We start from the raw sequence: 19,730 nt of genomic DNA on the forward strand, positions 1-19,730 counted from the left end.
CATATGCCTCTACTTCATTGCAATATGGAAAAGTGATTTTTTTAGGAGTAAGCATACATGCAATGATCTTACAAGTTCATATTTCCTTTCAGAAAATAAACTAAAAATTATTATAAAATTACACAGCAATAATATCCAGGTTTTCCCACCATACAACTGCATTTAGTACCCTCTCTGCTTTCTCTAAAGAACATTTAAAAATATCAAGTATCAAAATATATGATAGTCATTCCCCAAATAAAGAAAACTCAGAAACCTTTGTTTGTGCAAAATCAAACTCCTATTATGGAGAAGATATAACTATGAATAATATAAAATAATAAAACGGTTTTTATACAATCTCCACTCGTTTTAAAAATGTAGAGTGCTTATAAGAAATGAGTATTTTATACTATTCATAATTGGAACTCTGAAATGTTATTGGAATCAGATGAAATAAGATCCTTGCATTAACACTACACCTGAAAATATTCAATTTTTGTCTTCCAATAAATATGGCTGACTTGGAAAGTAATCCAAATGGGAATAATTATTACTGACTACTTCAATTGTCAATCAACAAGCAAATTTAACATTAAGAAAAACAAATTCAGAGGCATAAAATTTGAAACAGAAAATGCAAATCTTTCAAAAAATAAAAACTACATAAATATTTGGTAAAAAATTAATTTTTATAAACAGCAAGAATTATAAGTAGAGGCAGCAGAAACATTTTATTTAAGCTAATGAATAGTATTTTTACAGGTAGTGCAATGCATCACTATACATCTCATATTGCAAATTCCTCCACAGTTGCCTAGTCTTGAACCTCACATAAGCAGAATTTCCTTAAAAGAGAAGTATTGCTACTTATTCTTTGTAGAGTGCAATAGTACTCTACTAAGAATAAATAGAGAGAATGCTGGACATTCCCAGACAGTTCTGTTTTGGAGATTGTATCCTCATTAATGGATGATCTTGGGCACCCCAGTATGGAAGGAAGGCTGTACAATGATGCCCTTTGTGCAAACTTTTATCTTTAAACATAACAAATATGATACTTTGTATTACCTGTACAAATAGTATATAGTCCTCATACCATAAGTTTCATAGTTCAAGTCAAATTAAATAATGAATAGTGCAAATCCTGTAATGATTTTGTATGCATTGTTCAAAATGTATACAATCAAAAGTTTAGAGGAATTAAAGTTCCATAACTAATGTGAATATTTCAGGACTCTCAACTGTAAAATAATTATAAATTTATCTTTATGAAAGTCTTTAATTTTCTTAAGCTATGTTAAAATCTTATTTCATTTGAACTTCAAGTCGTTATTATTATGCACTCCAATATATTTTCATACCAAAAAATTTGCCAATGTTGCAACAAACTCAAAGTATGTCTGCAGAGTACAAAGAATGTAATAGTTTCATAAAAAATCCACAATTCCTACTATATGACATTATAACCAGTACAGTAGTAGTCTCAACAATCAGGTGTCACCCACAGAAATCCTTTCTGGAAATTATAAAATAGCTAATGCTAGTAATAGAACTCTGTTTTTGTGGCTGGGAGGAATTAAAATGCCTAATAAATGCAATGGCTAAATGCTCACAGCAGGATGAACTCTGTCTTTACCATGAGTTGCTATGGTATTGCACTAGTTTTAATCAAATGGCATCACAAGCAGTTATCTGTCACTTATTTAAAAACTGAAATGCTATGACAGCCACCTCTGGGACTTATTTAGTGTTCAAATTAAGCTATTCCTTATTAGTCACTGAAGATTAAGTTTGAGAATGTTCATAATCATGGCATTCAGATGTTAGAGCCAGTGATAGTTGGTGTGTAATCATTGTAAGTGTCAGGTAAACTTTTCATTAAATGTATTTAAACATGTTTTATTGCCAAATATTGGCATTTTGGTGTAATTAATATTTTTAAATTCAGACACCAAACTTACTGTTCCATCAGATAGCAGGTAGTCTCTAGAGGTCACTAACTTGTGATAAAACACTTTATTTTACTACTGTGTATAACCAGAACTAACAATAATCTGAGTTAACTCTGGTCATGTTCACCTCTGATTATGGAGAACACTGTGCTTATCTATAACCAATTCTTATATTTTAAGCAAAAGATTATTTTTCAAATTAAACATATACTAATATAGTATTTCATTCTGTGAAAGTCTGATGTCCATTGAAGTTAAATGGAAACTTTTGTGATTCTCAATGAGGGACATTTGGGGTAACTTAAAACAAACACAACTGATCATAATTACATCCAACTAGTAAAAAGATGAACACTTCAAGAATATAAAAAATTAGTCTTCTATTTAACAATTTAAAAACACAGCAAATCATTAAAATAAAAATTAAATTTTTATTATTAAAGTTTATTTAATGTTTTTATAAGAAGTTGTTTGCAAAAGCAGCGGTCCTCTTGGCAAACCCATTCTTTCATGAAGTTCCTAAATAACAAAAGAGAGAATTACTTATTAAAGGTATTTAATTTCATACAAAGATATGTCATAGATTAATATATATATACATTAAAGACCAATCTGTTATGCACAAAAACACTAAGGCATATTTATATATTTTATCACTGTAATTTCTTAGCAACTGACAACATATAGTATCGGCAATAATAAACCATAAAGAATGATCCAGCTAATGCAAGGGCAGTATGAGATTGCAGGTTATAATCAAAACAACTGAAATCTAGCAAACTTGGGTCTTTATTGTGGGTGGTCATTTTAGTCATAAAATGAAAAATATTTCTATACGGTGACTAACTGTACAATGTATAAAGGGTGATATCATTGTGCATGTTGGCATTAATGACATTAGGAGTAGGAGATCTGCAGATTTAATTAACAAGTATAGACAGGTCAATGCTGGAAAAAAAAGTTGCGAGTTAGGGTTAAATTTGAAAATGTCTGCAATTCTTCCAAGACGCATTAGAAGGGAGTATAAGATGAGAGCCTTATCAATCAATTTGGCCCTGGAGGGATTGTGTGAGGTGCATGGGACAGAATTTTTCTCAGCATGGCCTGTGTTTGTTAATAGGAGAGGGTGCTTCTACAGGGATGGGATACACTTAAATAGAAGGGGGTGTAAGAGTGCTTGCTAATGCTATCAAGGCAGTGTTAAGTGGGTTGGAAAACTGCTAGCTTGGAGGGATTCACAAACTAAAAGGTTAATAGTAGCCACAGGTAAAGAATGAAAGTGATAGAATGAGCAATGGCCTGGAGGGAGGGGTGCTGCAGGATTCAGGGACTGGTGGGAGTCATCACGAAACAAATAAATACATGGGCTGTGTTAGGGCAACTAAGAATAGGTGCATGTATACTTGCATGCACACTAATGCTAGAAGTATAGTAAATAAATTTGATGAATTTGAAGTGCTGGTCAAGACAAAGGCAGATATTGTTGGGCAGTTGCAGAATAGATGTGCGGAAATTTGCCTTTAGCCAGCGGGTAGTTAATTCCTGGCACAAACTTCCATCTGTCATTGTGAAAGTTGATAGCTCAAATAAATTCAAGGAGGAACTGGACAAACTTGAAGGGAATGGATGTGTGATTTTTTTTTTTTTTGGCTGATGCTACATAAGCTTATACTTGCTTTCTTGCATCACATGCCTCCATTATTACTACTACAGAGAAAGGCAAAATACAGTATGGGGAAAGCGATAGAGTGTATGACCAGAAGTATTTGTGCAATGATCCACAAGTATTGTGTACTGTGCCAAAAGTCCTCTGCACATGCATCTCAGATATACCAATACAAATCAAGAGTGTGTCTGTAGCAGTAGCATATTAGAAGCTTTGATCCACACAATGTAGATCAAAACCTATTGAACTTTCAACGTGGCAGTTGAGACAATTCAAGAAAAAAGAAATTCGAGGAAGACTTCAGAGATAATTCAACAGCCTCAAACTCACAAAACGTGTTCAATGAAACAGAGGGGTAGTTCTTGCCTCATGTATGTCATTTGCAGAAAAAAAGCTATTATGGAGGAAATTCATCAGGGGACTACTCCTGACCATGTATCAGGCACTGCGTTTCCAAACTTGTCTATAGTATTAGAAAGGGGGGGGGGAAATATATGGCCTTTTATCGTAATACTAGTAGACAAGGTAGTCCCTACACAGTGTAATATGAAATATAACACAAACGTACATGAAGTGCATGAAAAAGTATAGACAAGCAAATGGTAAATTCTAGGGGAGGGGAGAAAAGATGTTCAAAAGAAGGCGAAAATAGCAAAAAGATTTAAGGATAGACTGAGCGTCCGTGAAACGAACAACGAAAATTACACTTTTATAAATTTGTATTTATTTTAATTTACATTTTTACACTGCGTAGGGACTAACCTTGTCTACTAGTATTACAATAAAAGGCCGCATATTTTCCCACCCTTTTCTAATACTACAGAAAAGTTTGGAAACTCAGTGCCTGATACATGGTCAGGAGTAGTCCCCTGATGAATTTCCTGGCTATGTATCATATTTTCATCTATTATATTCAGATTCTGCATATTTGCCATCTCCTGATTGGACCTCTTGCTAAAATTACCCGCCCATATCTGAATATAGTGCTATTTATTTATTTACTTATATATTCCTTTTTCCCCCCCTCAGTCCCAGTTCATTTTTACACTAGGTTTTTCAAGTTCTTTCACCTGCTTTACCACTACTTCACTTCCACTTTCTACTATCCCTTAAACTTCTTAGTTCTGGCACCTTGTGTACTTTTCATTTCCATTTTCAGACACTATTTATTCTACCAACCACACACACATATAAGTAAAATTAAATGCAACAAGGCATATCTTTAAGAGTATAATAATCTATATAATATTGGTGTAAACACACCATAGACAACTCAAACAAAAAAAAAAAAAAAAAGAAAAGAAAAAAACATTAGTAGTGTGTGAAGGGCATCATTTTATCTGTATCTCATATTGGGCTCTTCCTTCACAATTGGCAACTCGTTGTAAAGGAAGAGCCCAATATGAGAGAGATACAGATACTAACAGTTTTTTTGTTTATGAGTTGTCTTTGGTGTGTTTACACCAATATTATATAGATTATCATACTCTTAAAGATATGCCTTGCTGCATTTAATTTTACTTAAATATTATCACATACACCTTCTGGCATCTCTCATATTGTGGGATTTTCTTCACAACTAGATTGTCATGTCTGCATTATCAGGGTACCTGCCCACTCACCAATGAAAGGCCAACAAGCCTGGAAATGGTGCCATCTGGGTGGCACCATTTCCGAAAAAAAGTAACCTTTTTTTCCTACCGAAAAAAAAGTAACAGTAGTCGTCTCTTTTGTGAAGCGTTACTTATTCGAGGTGGTGCAACACATGGCAACTCGTTGTGAAGGAAGAGCACAATATGAGATACAGATAAAATGATGCCCTTCCCACTACTAATGTAGTTTTGTTTTACACCAATATTACACACACACACACACACACACACACACACACACACACACACACACACACACACACACACACACACTTTTACCTCATTATATTTGCAATCATATTACCTGTATGTGGTTAATATGATTGTGAATGTGAAGCAAAAACATTTCTGGTCAAACATGGAATACCAAAACCCCTAAAAATTGGAAAAAGTTTATGGGGCGGGGGACAGAGAGATGTTACTCGGTGAAGGACAAAATCTTCACTAATTTTGTCCAATTATGTTACAGATTTTTGTCACCAATGTCATACATTTTTGCTAAAAATTTGTGGCAGTCAAATCAGCACAATATACACTGCCAATTGGAAGGAGGGAGGAATGGATCGTGGATTCTGGATTTTTGCCACTAGTTTGTTTCAGGTAAAGAATCTTGTCCAAGCAGGTTTAGTTGATAAGAAGAATATCCATAAACTACTAAGTTTTGGTTAATTTTATTGACTAGCAGTTGTCTGGTTTCTCTATAACTTCTGCATTCTCTATGACAAAATAGCATTTTGCCACTGGTGAATTGTTTCAAGATGGCTCAAATTCTGTCACAGACTGGAAGGGTTTCTAAAGGCCTCTAACTGGGACTGTATTTAGCTAATCTCAGATAGAGGGAGTAGGGTTTCTCTCTCTACATGAATCATTCAGTGCTTTTTCAGCTCAAACAAACGTGCAAACCAGCCCATCAATATACACTTGTACAGGTTTAATGCAGACAACGGCACAATATGGCTTTAAGATGCAAATGCATTATACAAAATGATAAAAGCTTTTAAATTTACTTAAAAGTGCACTTTTAGGTAAACAGCATCATGGGAGTTAACCTGCAGAATGAATAGGTGTTACTATAAGTGATTCACTGTGACCACAACCTTCAATAATCAGTTTTATAGTTTTTTCCATTTCCAGCATGACTTCCAATAGATGAATTTCCTTGATTTTGTGTTAGTAGATGCAATACACATTGAAGAAAGGAGGTACGATCTTTTTGTTTTTGAAAAACATTCATTGTAGTTCTCTCGATTATGTTTCTTATGCCAAGAAACAGTTGTGCATTTTTTTTTATTTTTTTATATCTCCCTGTATCACTCTAGTAACAATGATTGCTCTGTATAAATTGATTCTCCTTAGCCAGTGGCAGCGTGCACACGCAGAAAATTCAAACAAATGTAGTGATGCATTCTATAATCAAGGTCAACACCTGCTTGTTTGTTGTGGGCATAATTAAAAAAATGCATACTAGATTGTACATTTTTGCTGTTTTTGCATTAATTAATAGTTTTTTCCTGAAATTTAAAGTCGGGAAATCAAAGAAAATGCTTCTGTTTATGTATATTGAGAGTTTTAATTTTGTAGATAGAGTAGAAATTATAAATTAGTTAATTTCAGGGTGGCAATTTTCAAAAAAGGCTTAAAAATGCCCAAAAACTATAGTACTAATATATTACATCCTTCCTTGTAACTAATTTGTTTTTTCAACTTTTGATTTGACCTCATCAGAACGATGATCTAGCCAAAACTTTCCTGCTGGGAGGACCACTAGACAGGTTGCAATATTGAGACTAGATCTTCAAATGTAGCATATACCACAACACTAAATGGAATATTATACACTTTTGATTTGCTAATTTCACAAGAACATCATAACTTGTTTTCACAATGACAATCAATTGTGCAATTTTTCATTGGAACTTCAGGTTCCATAGGAAAGAGCAGACTCAACTGATATAACTATGATAGTTCCTTCTGAGTTCTGTTGCTACTCCCTTTAAGTACAGTAAAATCTCAATAATTTGAAGATGAAGGGATCAAAATATGTCCATTTCGGTTTAAATGGATCTGAGGAACAAAGTCCAGAATGTGTCGGTATCATAAACAAGAGAAATTTTTACTCACTCTTATTAACACTGTAGACTTTTCATAATTCTCATTTATGACAGGCATTTGCAGACATATAGTTAACAGCTAATTAAATGAGAAAGATAACAATCGTGTTGTGAAGGATTTCACAGCACAATTTCTCACACATCACAAAAGATTGTCAAGTTATCATTTTTACTGCCATTATACAGTTTGATGCATACTAGATAGATGTGTGTAAAAAGCATTGTTTTATTCATTATGTATAGTTGTATATGCCCCAGAGAGAGAGAGAGATATTTTTGGATATTAATTTGGATTTAAATGGGTCTGAGGAGCAAATTCAGACAAAGTCAGTATTATAATCGAGAGAGATTTTTACTCACTCTTTGCTGCTTAATGTAAGCAGCAAAGTGACATTTTTCTCTCTCTCTTTTTGAATTATTGTTTTCACTTAAATGCAATTGCACCTACCATGCAAGCCAGTGATCAGTTGACATCACTTTTCTAAACAGTGGTATAATTAAAAAAAAAAAAAAAAAAAAAAAAAAAATTGTCCAGCATCTGGACAATTTTTTTTTTTTTTTTTGTTTGTTTGATGGAAAAATGTTTGATTACAGTTGCAAAATTTTATTTTGGTTGTGGAATTAAACCTGTTTTATTTCTCTCTTTGTGTGCATAAATTGCTATTTACCAAAAATAGCAACTATGGAAGATGCATAAAAGGAAAATATTATACAACTATGTAATAAACAAATAATACAATCAAAAAAAAAAAAAAAAAACACACACACACAGACACAAAGGATGTTAGAATAGTTTAATTAAAATGTTGAGGTTTTGATATTTTCTCTCTTTTAACTTGGCTCAGCAAAGTAGCACTAAAAATGAGATAAAAACTCCTGAGGCACTTTTGTGGTTAATCCCTTCCATAGACACGACTCAACTTATGTACACAAAAAAAAAATATTTCATTCCACACAACCAAGGTAAGATCTTAACAACTGTAATCAAACATAATATTTTTAAATCTCTATCTGTTCACGCTGTGCTCTTTCTCAGCTTCTCTAAAGTAATGTCCAACTAGTCAACATTTTTTGCAAGCACTATGATTAGCATGTGTATTTGTAATTAGGAAGAGTAGTTGAGAGCTAAGCTAGGAAGTTCATAGAAGAGAGAAGTGACACCTTTTGCATGAAATACAAGTACATGTATTAAACAGCAAATAATATCCCAAAATGGATACCCTCTCTTCAGCAGTTATGTGCAATTATAAATAAACAACACAGCATTTGTTTTAACGTACAGCTTGTATACATCAAGCTGCATGACTATTATGGCAGCAAAAACAAAACTCTACATGCAAGAATTTAAAAAGATTTCATGTGCTTTATGAATTCCTTAAAATTTGGTTTTTTAAATCATCCAATGGGAAAGTTTGTTTTCCTCTGAAGTAATTTGTTATCATTCTCTTCAAACTGAATGCAAACATTCGGACACTTGAAGATACACAGTACCTGCATTGGGAAATCACGTTTTGTATTTTTGGCAATCGGGTTTTTTTTTTTTTTGTTAAGTTCCCATGGTGTAAACATTGGATTACATGCACACCCATAATGCAAGTTACAGTTATTAATTCTCCATGATTCTGCACACAGTTCTTGGGAAGTGAACAGAAATATAAAATTTAAAGATGCCATATACTGTATAATTATACTAAATTTTGCAGGACACTGGCAAATTTTTTATTAAATGATGTTTGCCTGTAAGGTTTCAGAAGTCTTTTCAAATTATACATGCAATTTGCAAGTTGCTGGACCCAACTCAGACTCAAATTTCATTGGTTTGGAAAACAGTGGAAACTGTCAAAATACATTGCATTTTAAATAACCAAATATCAAATTAATGAGGATATACTGTGATGCATGACTTTTCATTCTGCCTGCACAATTAGTCTCATTGGGTCTACAATTCTTACACTTTGTTCACTGCTTCCCATCTTTTTCTACTTTATGAGATTGTTGCCAGACCAAATCTGCAACCCTTTCACCTTCAACCATTCATTTCTTTTAGCCAATGAGTAAAAGGTGTTTGAAATCACACCACAAATGAATTAGAACTGACATAATTTTCAACCTTTTCAATCAAGTAGCAAATAAACAGTTCAAACTTCACCTTGAACTGTTTATTTTACGCTGGGTGCAAGTATCAGGTAGGAAGGAAGAGACAGGAATGACTTGTCAGAGACCCTGGAAGTAGGATTAATTTTTGCCCTCTTAAGAAGAGACAATTCTGCCTCCCAACATGGGATAATATAGCTACAAAAAATACCAATCCACTATAACCGAAGGACACCCACGTGCCTTTCTTGGAATGCAGCAGTATCAGGCCCTGACTGTGGGGGGAAGGGGTTGGGGTTTAGCACCTTAAGTATTTCATTTTTGTTTTCTTTCTGATATTTGCTTTTACAAACGTGTTTTATGCACTTAAGTATGTAAAACATTTGTAACAGCAATGAATCAAGTGTTGTGGGCAATACCACTCCCTCCCCATGTTAAATAGCATGGGAAGTGCAACAAGATAGAATATAAGGCTTTTGTCATTGTCAAGTAAACTATGAAAAAAATGAGAAGGCCACAGGTTCTCAGAATTTATGGATGAATTTTCTAGCACAAGTTTCAAGAGAATTTAGCACAAATTTTTGCAGTAAAGGGTTATATTTTACTGCTTGCCACAGCTTAAAAAGCTACACTAACCATTATTTGAGATAACTTTTTAAATCCTGATCAGATCAAAAAGTTGCTAATACTAGATCTAAGGTAGTATTCATTAGTGATGAACATAACTGAAGGGTTGCTAACCATAGTATATGAACAGAACTATTGGCCAAGTGGTAACATCACTTTAATTTTGATAACATTGGATTGAATCCTTCACTGTTATTTTTTTCTCCTAGTTTCCTTCTTGTCAATTTTGTAGTCACTTAATTTGCATATAATTGATCACAAAAATGCCATATAGTCTATTTCAATTACTGGTCATGATCAATTATGACTCTTGATTATGCTCATCACTAGAATTTATGCATACCTGCCAACTTTTAGAAATTAAAAAATGGAAGACAGCATTCCAGCTTTAATCGCATCTTGTAGTTGGAGAAATATAAATGTCAGGACAGCAGCAGAACTGTGTGATGGCACTGACATTCTCAGGCTTTTCTTCTAAATCAACAACAAACTATTTAATACATATCACACACTGTAATGCAATAAACTGTTTCAAATTCTTTGCTTCATTTACTTAATTATTATTAGTTCTACTCAAATAGATGTACAGGATAATACAAAATTCTTACATTCCAAAACCTTATTGAAGCTGCTTATATTGCACAATTTCAACAACTCAAGTAAGCTTATCTTCTTCACAAACAGATTCTCTTAAAAAGAATTACTGGTCAGAAATTACTAACCATCTTTTAACTACAAACAACTATAATATACAGTCAGAGCTCTTTACAGCAGCCCTCTTTTTTTTATGTCCCAACACATAACATCCTATGTGGTTGGTCCCAGCCAATTTCTCAATAACCCAATAATTATTTTTCATTCAGTATAATGGCCTTGAAAATAAGAGGATTTCTCTATAACAACCAAAAATTTCTACCTCTTAATCTGAATTTACTTTCTTATTATAATATTCTTGTTTAAAAATGACAGAAGCTTCAAATATATTGAGTAATTGCAGCCTGACCGTGAGAAACCATTTTTAAAGATTTCCCATGCTTTTTTCTCACAGTGCGGTAATCAAATGAACATCAGAGAGAAGTCAGTTTTGGTATGTTTATTGGCATGGCTCCAAGAAAGCAGATAGCTTTGCCAAATGCAGAAAATTAGGGTTTTGCAAGTTGTAGATAATGGTGTGCATTCTAAGTCCGCTTTTACCACATGCTTTAGTTTAACTTCATATCCTTCCTTCTCTGTCAGGTCAATGATCTATGAATACTATGCATTATACAAATTTGAAATTTCTTAATTTCTACTGTTTGATATAATCCTAAATTCTATTGTTTGTTATATAACCTCAAAATTGATTTTGGCATAGTGCATATTGATCATTACAGAAACAGACAATACCTTATTGTTTTTCCTTTCAATTTGGGGGGTTGCCCCGGAAGAAGTCACCCAAATTGTAGGTATATAGTGATAAGTTTTGTATATTATCCTGTGTAAATGTAACATACTTTACTCAGTCTCCATAGATTTATCTAGTTATGTCTTTTACAACAGACAGAATATCCCAATCCAAAACTTTTTGAAAAATAATGGAAAGTCCTGGAAACTGGGAGCCTTGGTGGGAAAGAGTTGTGACGTGTTAATGTCAGTAAAGTGCCAATTTTCATCAACACAAAGTGTATGTCCATTACTCACTGTTTGTTTAGTTAATTCTCTGCTCTGTGGTGCAAATATATTGTTCGAAATGTCAAAAAAAAAAAAAAAAAAAAAAAAACACCTGATACTTCAGGTAACAGTGATAAGAAGAAGCATTTAAGTTTATCTATAGAACAGAAAGTGAATTTGCTGAAAAAAACTGGGCAGCAATGCACGCGTGAGACGTCTTACAGAAGAGTTTGGTGTTGGAACAATCACCATCTATGATCGGAAGAAAAAGAAGGATAAACTGTTCAAGTTCTACGCTGAAAGTGAACAGAAGTTAATGAAAAATAGAAAAACACTGCATAAAGCTAAAAATGAAGATCTCAATTGTGTTTTGAGAGAGTGGATCATAAGGTAGTGTGTGTGTGTGTGTGTGAACACACACTACTTACCAGTCAGCTGATCATGGAACATGCAAATCATAAAGATCTGATCACTGAAGTGAACTGTCAATATTCAACAGGCTGGTTACAGAAATTCAAGAAAAGACACGGCATTAAATTTTTAAAGATTTGTGGTGATAAAGCATCTGCTGATCACAAGGTAGCAGAGAAATTCATTGACTGTTTGCCAAGGTCATCACTGGTGAAAATCTGACGGCAGAACAAGTCTATAATGCCAATGAAACATCATTGTTTTGGTGTTATTGCCCCAGGAAAACACTACTACAGCTGATGGGACAACGGCAACACAAATTAAGGATGCCAAGGATAGATTAACTATGCTGGGATGTACTAATGCAGCAGGCACGCATAAGTAAACTTGTTGTGACAGGCCAAAGCTTGCATCCTCTCTGTTTTAAAGGAGTGAATTTCTTACCAGTCCATTATTATGCTAACAAAAAAGGCATGGATCACCAGGAACATCTTTTCTGATTGGTTTCGCACATTTTGTACCACCAGCTCATGCTCACTGCAGGGAAGCTTAACTGGATGATGACTGCAAGATTTTATTTCTTGACAACTGTTCTGTTCATCCTCCAACTGAAATGCTCATCAAAAATAATGTTTATGCCATGTACTTTCCCCAAATGTGACTTCATTAATTCAGCCATGTGACCAGGGTATCCTTAGATCAATGAAGTGTAAATATAAAAACAATTTCTGTAACAGCATGGTGGCAGCAGTGAATAGAGCCGTGGATGTGGAAGGTTTGCAGAAGGAGTTTAACCTGAAGGTTGCCGTATATGCTGTTGCAAATGCTTGGACCTTAGTGACTAAAGACACAGTTAAGCATACCTGGCACAATCTCACATCAATGATGATGATGAAGAAGCTAATGATTTTGAGAAAGATGGCTGAACTCCTTAGATATGCAAAAACAGTGCCTTCAGAGTCTGTCAGTAAGCTGAAAAATATGGACATCGAGGAAGTCTTTAACACTGATAATGAGGCTCCAGTTATTCATTCAATGACTGATGGCGAAATAGCTGAAATGGTTTTGAATCAAGGCGATCATGGTAAAAGGGATGATGAAGATGACACTGTTAGCACTGCAGTAAAAATGCCTATAGACGACATGGTGAAAAGTGTGATGAACTCGTTGAAGAAGCAGCGTGCATTTAATAATGGAACAAGAAATAATGCCAGTTTATAAAAAAAGAGAGAAGTTCTAAAAGAACTTCCTTGAAGGCCCCAGTTCCTGGTGCCTTAACCGCTTGTGATGTTCCTTCTCAAGATGGTAAATAAAACGGAATTTTTTTTTTTTTGCATGAAACATGAATTTTCAATTAGTATTTGTTGCATTTATATTTTTCGTTTGTTACATTTATATTCTTTTGAAGCAGACCATGTTTTTTTTGGTAAATAAAATGGATTTTTTTTGGATGAAATCTAAATTTTATTTCCACCTTACTTCAACTCCATGCCATGTATTCCAAAATCCAACAAAATCAGAAATATTCCCAGCCCCAAGCATTTTGGATTAGGGATACACAATGTGAATATTCAGTCAAGTCAACCTATATCTGGTAAATACCAGATACAGGTTGACTTGACTGAATATTCACATCAATCATTATGTGCTTCTATTCCGGAAATAGAAACTGAGCTCTTATTCAACCAACATCAGCTTTTAGTGCATATCATTGAATTTGGTAGGTTCAAATTTAAATTTAAAAAACAACAACACAATCAAAAATTGGAAGGATATTAAACCTATCAGAAAACTGGAAAACATACTCAATTATTCAAAATTTTTGACTAAATCAGAAGGGTTGGCATGTATGTTTATAAGAATTTATCTTTAAGGTGATTAAAAAAAAAAAAAAAAAAAAAAAAAAAAATCAGTTCTCTATAAGAATAATAAAAATAAAAAAAAGTACATACTGCAGTAATACCAACCTGAATACTTTAAACATTTAAAATTACTTTTTTCCAGACTTCTTAATTCCACCTCCACCTAAATAAATAAAATAAAAAGCATGTGTATAATAACTGTATAATTTTTTAGAAGTACTTTCCCAATTTTAACCCTTGCAAAAGTACACTTCCTGAATGTAAGTGGGCCTCCTATAGAGTTTTCTATAGATGTGGCTCTGTGTAGCAAGCGATATATAAAAATTTGCAGCTTTGTACATAAATACTTTTAAATATAATTTCTTCTTAATGACTTAATTTCATTTTTTTTCTGATTTCAAAGATTAAATCGAAATAAAAACTGGAAAAAAAAAACAAAAAAAAAACAGCATTACTTTTTTTTAAAGGAAAATCTATTTATGTATTACTTAATTCAACATCAACTCCTGGTTCTAAATTCCCAAAAATTTCAGCTTTTGTAAGCTAAAATTGGATGACATTGGCCAACAGGTGCAATATCCTTGTCTGATTACAGCCTTCTATTAAAATTAGGACTTTAGTTGGAAACATAGATAAGTGATGCCAGCATCTGGTGGCTGTGAAGGGAAATGCATCGATTTGTATTATTATTATTGAAATACAGATTTCTAGTAAAAAGACAATCCATACATAGACATTACTTGAAATGACTTTCAAAAACAAATCTATGTAGACACCACACATGAAATACGGAGATCAACATGTTCACTTCTGAATGGGTTAAATTTCATAATTTCTTTACTGCTGCATTTCTAATGGTTTTTGCTCTATTCATTTCTACACTTAGGCATCATGCAGAACATAATCCAAGATACATAAAAGTTATTATCAGTAGCAATGTACATGTTATACTGTAGCCTCAAAAAAAAAAAAAAAAAAAAAAAAAAAAATTCAGTGGCCACTTCCTATATATAAGTATAATATGTAACTTTTAAAAATAATTATACTAAAATAATAGCCTTAATACCATGTGAAGTTATATGAAGTTATGCGAGCATGCCACAACATACGTCAACTTCCTTCTGGTTCTGAATTTTCAAATATTTCAGCAATATGAAATAGTAAAAAATATTTAATATATAAAATAAGAAATGGTCAAAATTTATTATAAAGAACAAAGGCTTTTTTTTTTTTTTTTTTTTAAGTAATATATATATATATATTTTTTTTTTTTTTTTTTTTTTTTTATCAAATTTGCTTTTCTGATCAGTCAATGTCAGAATGAGTTGGAACCATATAGAAGAAACAGCATACATTAAATGAACGAGAGAAATTTAAAGAACTTTGCAGTATTAACATAAGTAAAATGCAACTCCATAAACCAGGTGTGAACAATCGCATAACTAATCCCCCAAATATGAAGTTATAGCCAAAAGGTTGCCTTCATATACTTAATTGTCAATGTATTAGAAATATACATATATCTATTTGCAATGACATCAGAAAAGAATCTCAGTTTGATGTTTATTTGAAAATAGTTGAGACAGTAGAAGCACCATTGTAAAAGAGATGCATGCATTTCATACACACACACAAAAAAAAAAAAAAAAAACCACATACACACACACAACAAATTCCAAGTACAAAGACTAACACATTTACAGATGAATTGTTTAAGGAATTGGAGTGGCTCAACATTAATCACACCATTGCTATTTATTGAAAGATGTGAGACTTGTGCTTTGTTTCCTAATTTTTATCAGAGGACGGTTCCATACCTTTCCCACAGCACAACTGTTCTCTCTCAAACTGAATGTCTACCAAAACAAAACTAAAATAAAACGAGGCCGCCGTAGTCTAGTGGTCAGGCACGTGGGTGCATAAGTACACGTGCCTTGAATGACCGGGGTTCAAGCCTGTGACTAGAGTGCTGTTTCTTGTATTCTGTGTATCTTATAAACTCCTCTGACTGTTCGGTCGTCCCGGAGTATAAACAGAAAATTTATTTATTTATTTTAGATGAGAATTATGAAAATTTTAGTTTTTTAATAGAAGCACACGACTAAAAATTTCTCCTTTAATTAATCCCAACATATTCTAAACACATATGGATACTTCAAACCTGTTTAACTCAAAAGCAATATATTTTGGTCCACTGAATTTCAAATTAAATAAGGTTTACTGTATTTGACAAATAACATTTGCACAACATTGCTTTACCAATGTTCATTCATGATGTTAGAATGCTACAAGCAACAGATGCCAGCATTGCTTGGAGTGAAGATTCTTCACAGATGAAATCCATTTACTAAGAAGCACTGCTACTTGTTCCAGGACCCCCAAGGCACAAATAAAGGCCCCTCACAAATATAAGTGGCAACAAGCATATTAAGTTTTAGGACCAAAGCAATTTAGAGAAAACCATCACGTTAGAATGAAAGAGAATTGAAAAAAAAAAAAAAAACTTTTAATATTTTTCAAAGTACACACTTGTGAGATTGCTTATAGAACTGCTGGAAACTTTTAAAAGCATTTGAACTAGCTTCCAGCAATTGCTCTGTCATTTCTTTTAATGTCTTCTACACCATCAAGTCAGTCCTTTTCAGTACTGATTTCATTTTGAAGAACAAGAATATAGTCTGAGTAAATAAATGAAGAATGGTGTGTGTGTGTTGGGGGCATTAACCTGCTGCCAAAAAATTCCTCAATCAGTGGAGATTGCAGTCTAGCACTGTTGTGCAACAAGGATCAGCTTCCTTTTTCTTAAAACTGAAGCCTTTCTCTGTAATTTTTAAACAAACAATCCAAAACTTATGCTCAGTATTGCTTACTCACTGTCTTTCCTGGTGAAAGAAATTCCTTGTGAATGATTCCCTTACTATCAAAGAAAGTGATCAGCAAAACTAGGTTTCTAAAAACAATATATCTCTGAGAATATGTTGATTGACATTCCATATTTGTCTCTGGATCACATTAGAAACACCATGGCTCACTGCTTGCTTATTGTCAAATTGAGCAAGAAGGGATCAATAACACTGGAATTAGCTCCTCACCTGCTTCCAAGTCAGATCAGTGATTGTCATCATTGAAACAGTGTAGAATGAACCTGGCAGATATCTTCCGTATGCCCAGTGTTTCTGTCAAAATTGCATGAATTGTTTCACGATTAATGTGAAGTTGTTCCATTATCCAAAGAGTTATATAACAATCAAATGCAGTAATGTGCAAACTTTAGATTTGATCAATTTGTACACTTCAGCTGCATTTACTACCCTCAACCTCCAAAACAACATGTTCGCTTTCTGTTCCATTATTTAACACAATGAAAACATTCTGAACAACACGACAGCTCTAATACAACTATGCAAAATAACCCCACAGAAGAAAGGTCAGTTGCTATGGCATTCTGCACCATGCTCCTACATGCCTCTATGCACATGCAATGGACCCAGATCTGGAACATAACTAACAAACTTTGTATATTTCTTACATGGGATTAACTAGTATTTAAACTTTGAATTTGGTGGCACTCTACAATACACTGCTACACCTGCCAACTTTTAGAAAAAGGAAACTAGCAAATATTTAAAACACTTTCAGACAGAAGAAAATTAGTAAGCATTAAAAGTACATTTTAATGAGAACTGCTATATGTACTTTAGTGAAAGTTAGGCTTTATTTTGCCAGATAGTGTTATACTGATAGAGAAATTATTTAACAGTTGCTATTTAGCTGTAATGTTTCAAAATTAATATAACTAAAACCATGACAGAAAATTAATATTATTACAGCTTACTCAAAATCTAACAGTGGATATCCATGCCACTTCAAATAGCAAATGAATTTGAAAATAAAAATCTTAAGTCAGAGATTTGAATTTCAGTCAGTGAGTTTAAAAATTATGAGCAAAAAATTCTAGGAATTTTCTAGGGTCCAACATAAGCAAAAACAAATTATATAAACATGTATCCGATTAAGAATGGTTATGAAACTATGACAGAATTTTGAAAAATGACCAAGGAGTCTTTAATGATAAAAAATAAATAAGTCAAACTTGGTTATAACGAGCATCAAGGGACTGGAAAAATTTCCTTGTTGACCATTACTCGCTATATTAGTGATAGTGGAGATGGGAAACCACTGGGGCCATTAGACAATGAACACTTTATATCAGTGACGAGTTAAATCTCCCTCCTATTTTTTTTAAAATTCTCAATAACTTGATAAAAAGATAGATTCAAAATACAAAAGAAATATCAGAGAGAAAAAAAATAATAAAGTATATACCTACATATTATTTGTATTACTATGCTTGTATAAACTACAATACACTTTAATACTAAATTTATTTCTCTGCAATTAAAAACTGCTATTTAATAAACACGATTTCAATTAGTCTTTATTTATGAATCTTAAAACTGATGTTTGCTTTAAAGATTTCACTTTGATATTTTTTAAGTTTCCCCTTAAAACTCTCAACGCGTTAAGTCTCATTACTTGCCCCCATTCCTTCAAAAAAATTGACTGTGTCCATTGCACCTTGAGATTATGAGATTGTCAGCACTGATTTTGATTCACTTTCACTTGTTATCTTTATCCGTCGTTATCATCTTTGTAGAGCACAGCATCTACAATGTCACCCTCTGTAGGAAGACCACTAGTTAACAAGTTGTCATAGACTCTTACAAATTAATCAATATTATCTGTATTAAAACCTACAATGTTGTTAGCAGCAACCATTTGAATAACAGTAAGTTGCTTGCTTTGTTTCCATCATCTTCATCTGAAATTTGATTTGAATTTAATTTCAATTTCTTGAAGCAATTCAATATGGTTGTCGAAGTAACATTGTTCCATACATCATTCAATAAATTTATAGCATCCAATATCGATACAGACTAAGTTTCTGTTCTCTTTGACTGATCAGATGTAGAACTAGAAATCTTATAAAATCCTTTCAAACTCCTGATTACACCTATGTCCATTGGTTGTAAAATTGATGTTGCATTGGGAGGCAGAAACACCAGCTTATTGTTGAACAAATTTTAAATCTGGGAGTGTGTGCAGGACAGTTATCAACAATAAAATATTTTTATTTTTGAATAGCTCCTTATTCCAATCATTTACGTATTGCCGAAAAATATCCGAAGTCATCCAAGCTTTCTTGTTTGCAGTGTAATTCACAGGAGTTTATCAGGATTTTTTTTTTTTTTTTTTTTTTTTTTTAAATCAGTTCCTGTCATATTTGTGCATATGAGCACCATCAAGTGAGCCATGAGTCTTCGAATTTTTTCCACCAACACATTTCCCCCCTTTAAATTTAAATGTATTGCCAGGTGTCAAATTATAAAAAAGTCCTGTTTTGTTGGCATTGTAGATGTCTTAGTCATAGAAATCTTTCCTGATTTCTGCCCAAACATGGCTAATCCATTCATTTGTCATTATTGGATTTGTAGATAGAGATTCTCCAATAATTTTTGCATAAACAATGTTATGTCTGTTTTTAAATTGATCCAGCCAACCGTTGTTACATAAAAAAATTGTCGCGTCCAAATTGTTTAGCAAATTTCTCCGCTTGAGCCTTCAAGATCGGACCATCTATTGAAAATCTAGCATTTCTTTGTGTAGTGAACCAATGAAGCAATGCTTAATCAACATTTGTAACCTCACACTTTCTAAATTTT

At 33.1% G+C, this 19,730-nt stretch overlaps 1 protein-coding gene across 1 annotated transcript in view; it reads right to left on the reverse strand.

Moving 5' to 3' along the window:
• Positions 1-694: 694 nt before the first annotated feature.
• The window catches only part of LOC150086904 (translation machinery-associated protein 7-like), a 43,498-nt gene continuing 24,462 nt past the window's right edge, over positions 695-19,730 (reverse strand). Inside the window, exons 4-5 of the mRNA XM_090372797.1 lie at positions 14,113-14,170; positions 695-2,453 (exon numbers count right to left, since the gene is read on the reverse strand). Coding sequence (XP_090228923.1) covers positions 14,136-14,170 — 35 coding nt within the window. The 3' untranslated portion in view covers positions 695-2,453; positions 14,113-14,135. The remainder of the gene's footprint in view (positions 2,454-14,112; positions 14,171-19,730) is intronic.

Source organism: Mastigoproctus giganteus, chromosome 4 (genome assembly GCF_048544385.1).
Source record: "Mastigoproctus giganteus isolate SK-2022 chromosome 4, ASM4854438v1, whole genome shotgun sequence".
NCBI classification, from domain to species: domain Eukaryota; kingdom Metazoa; phylum Arthropoda; class Arachnida; order Uropygi; family Thelyphonidae; genus Mastigoproctus; species Mastigoproctus giganteus.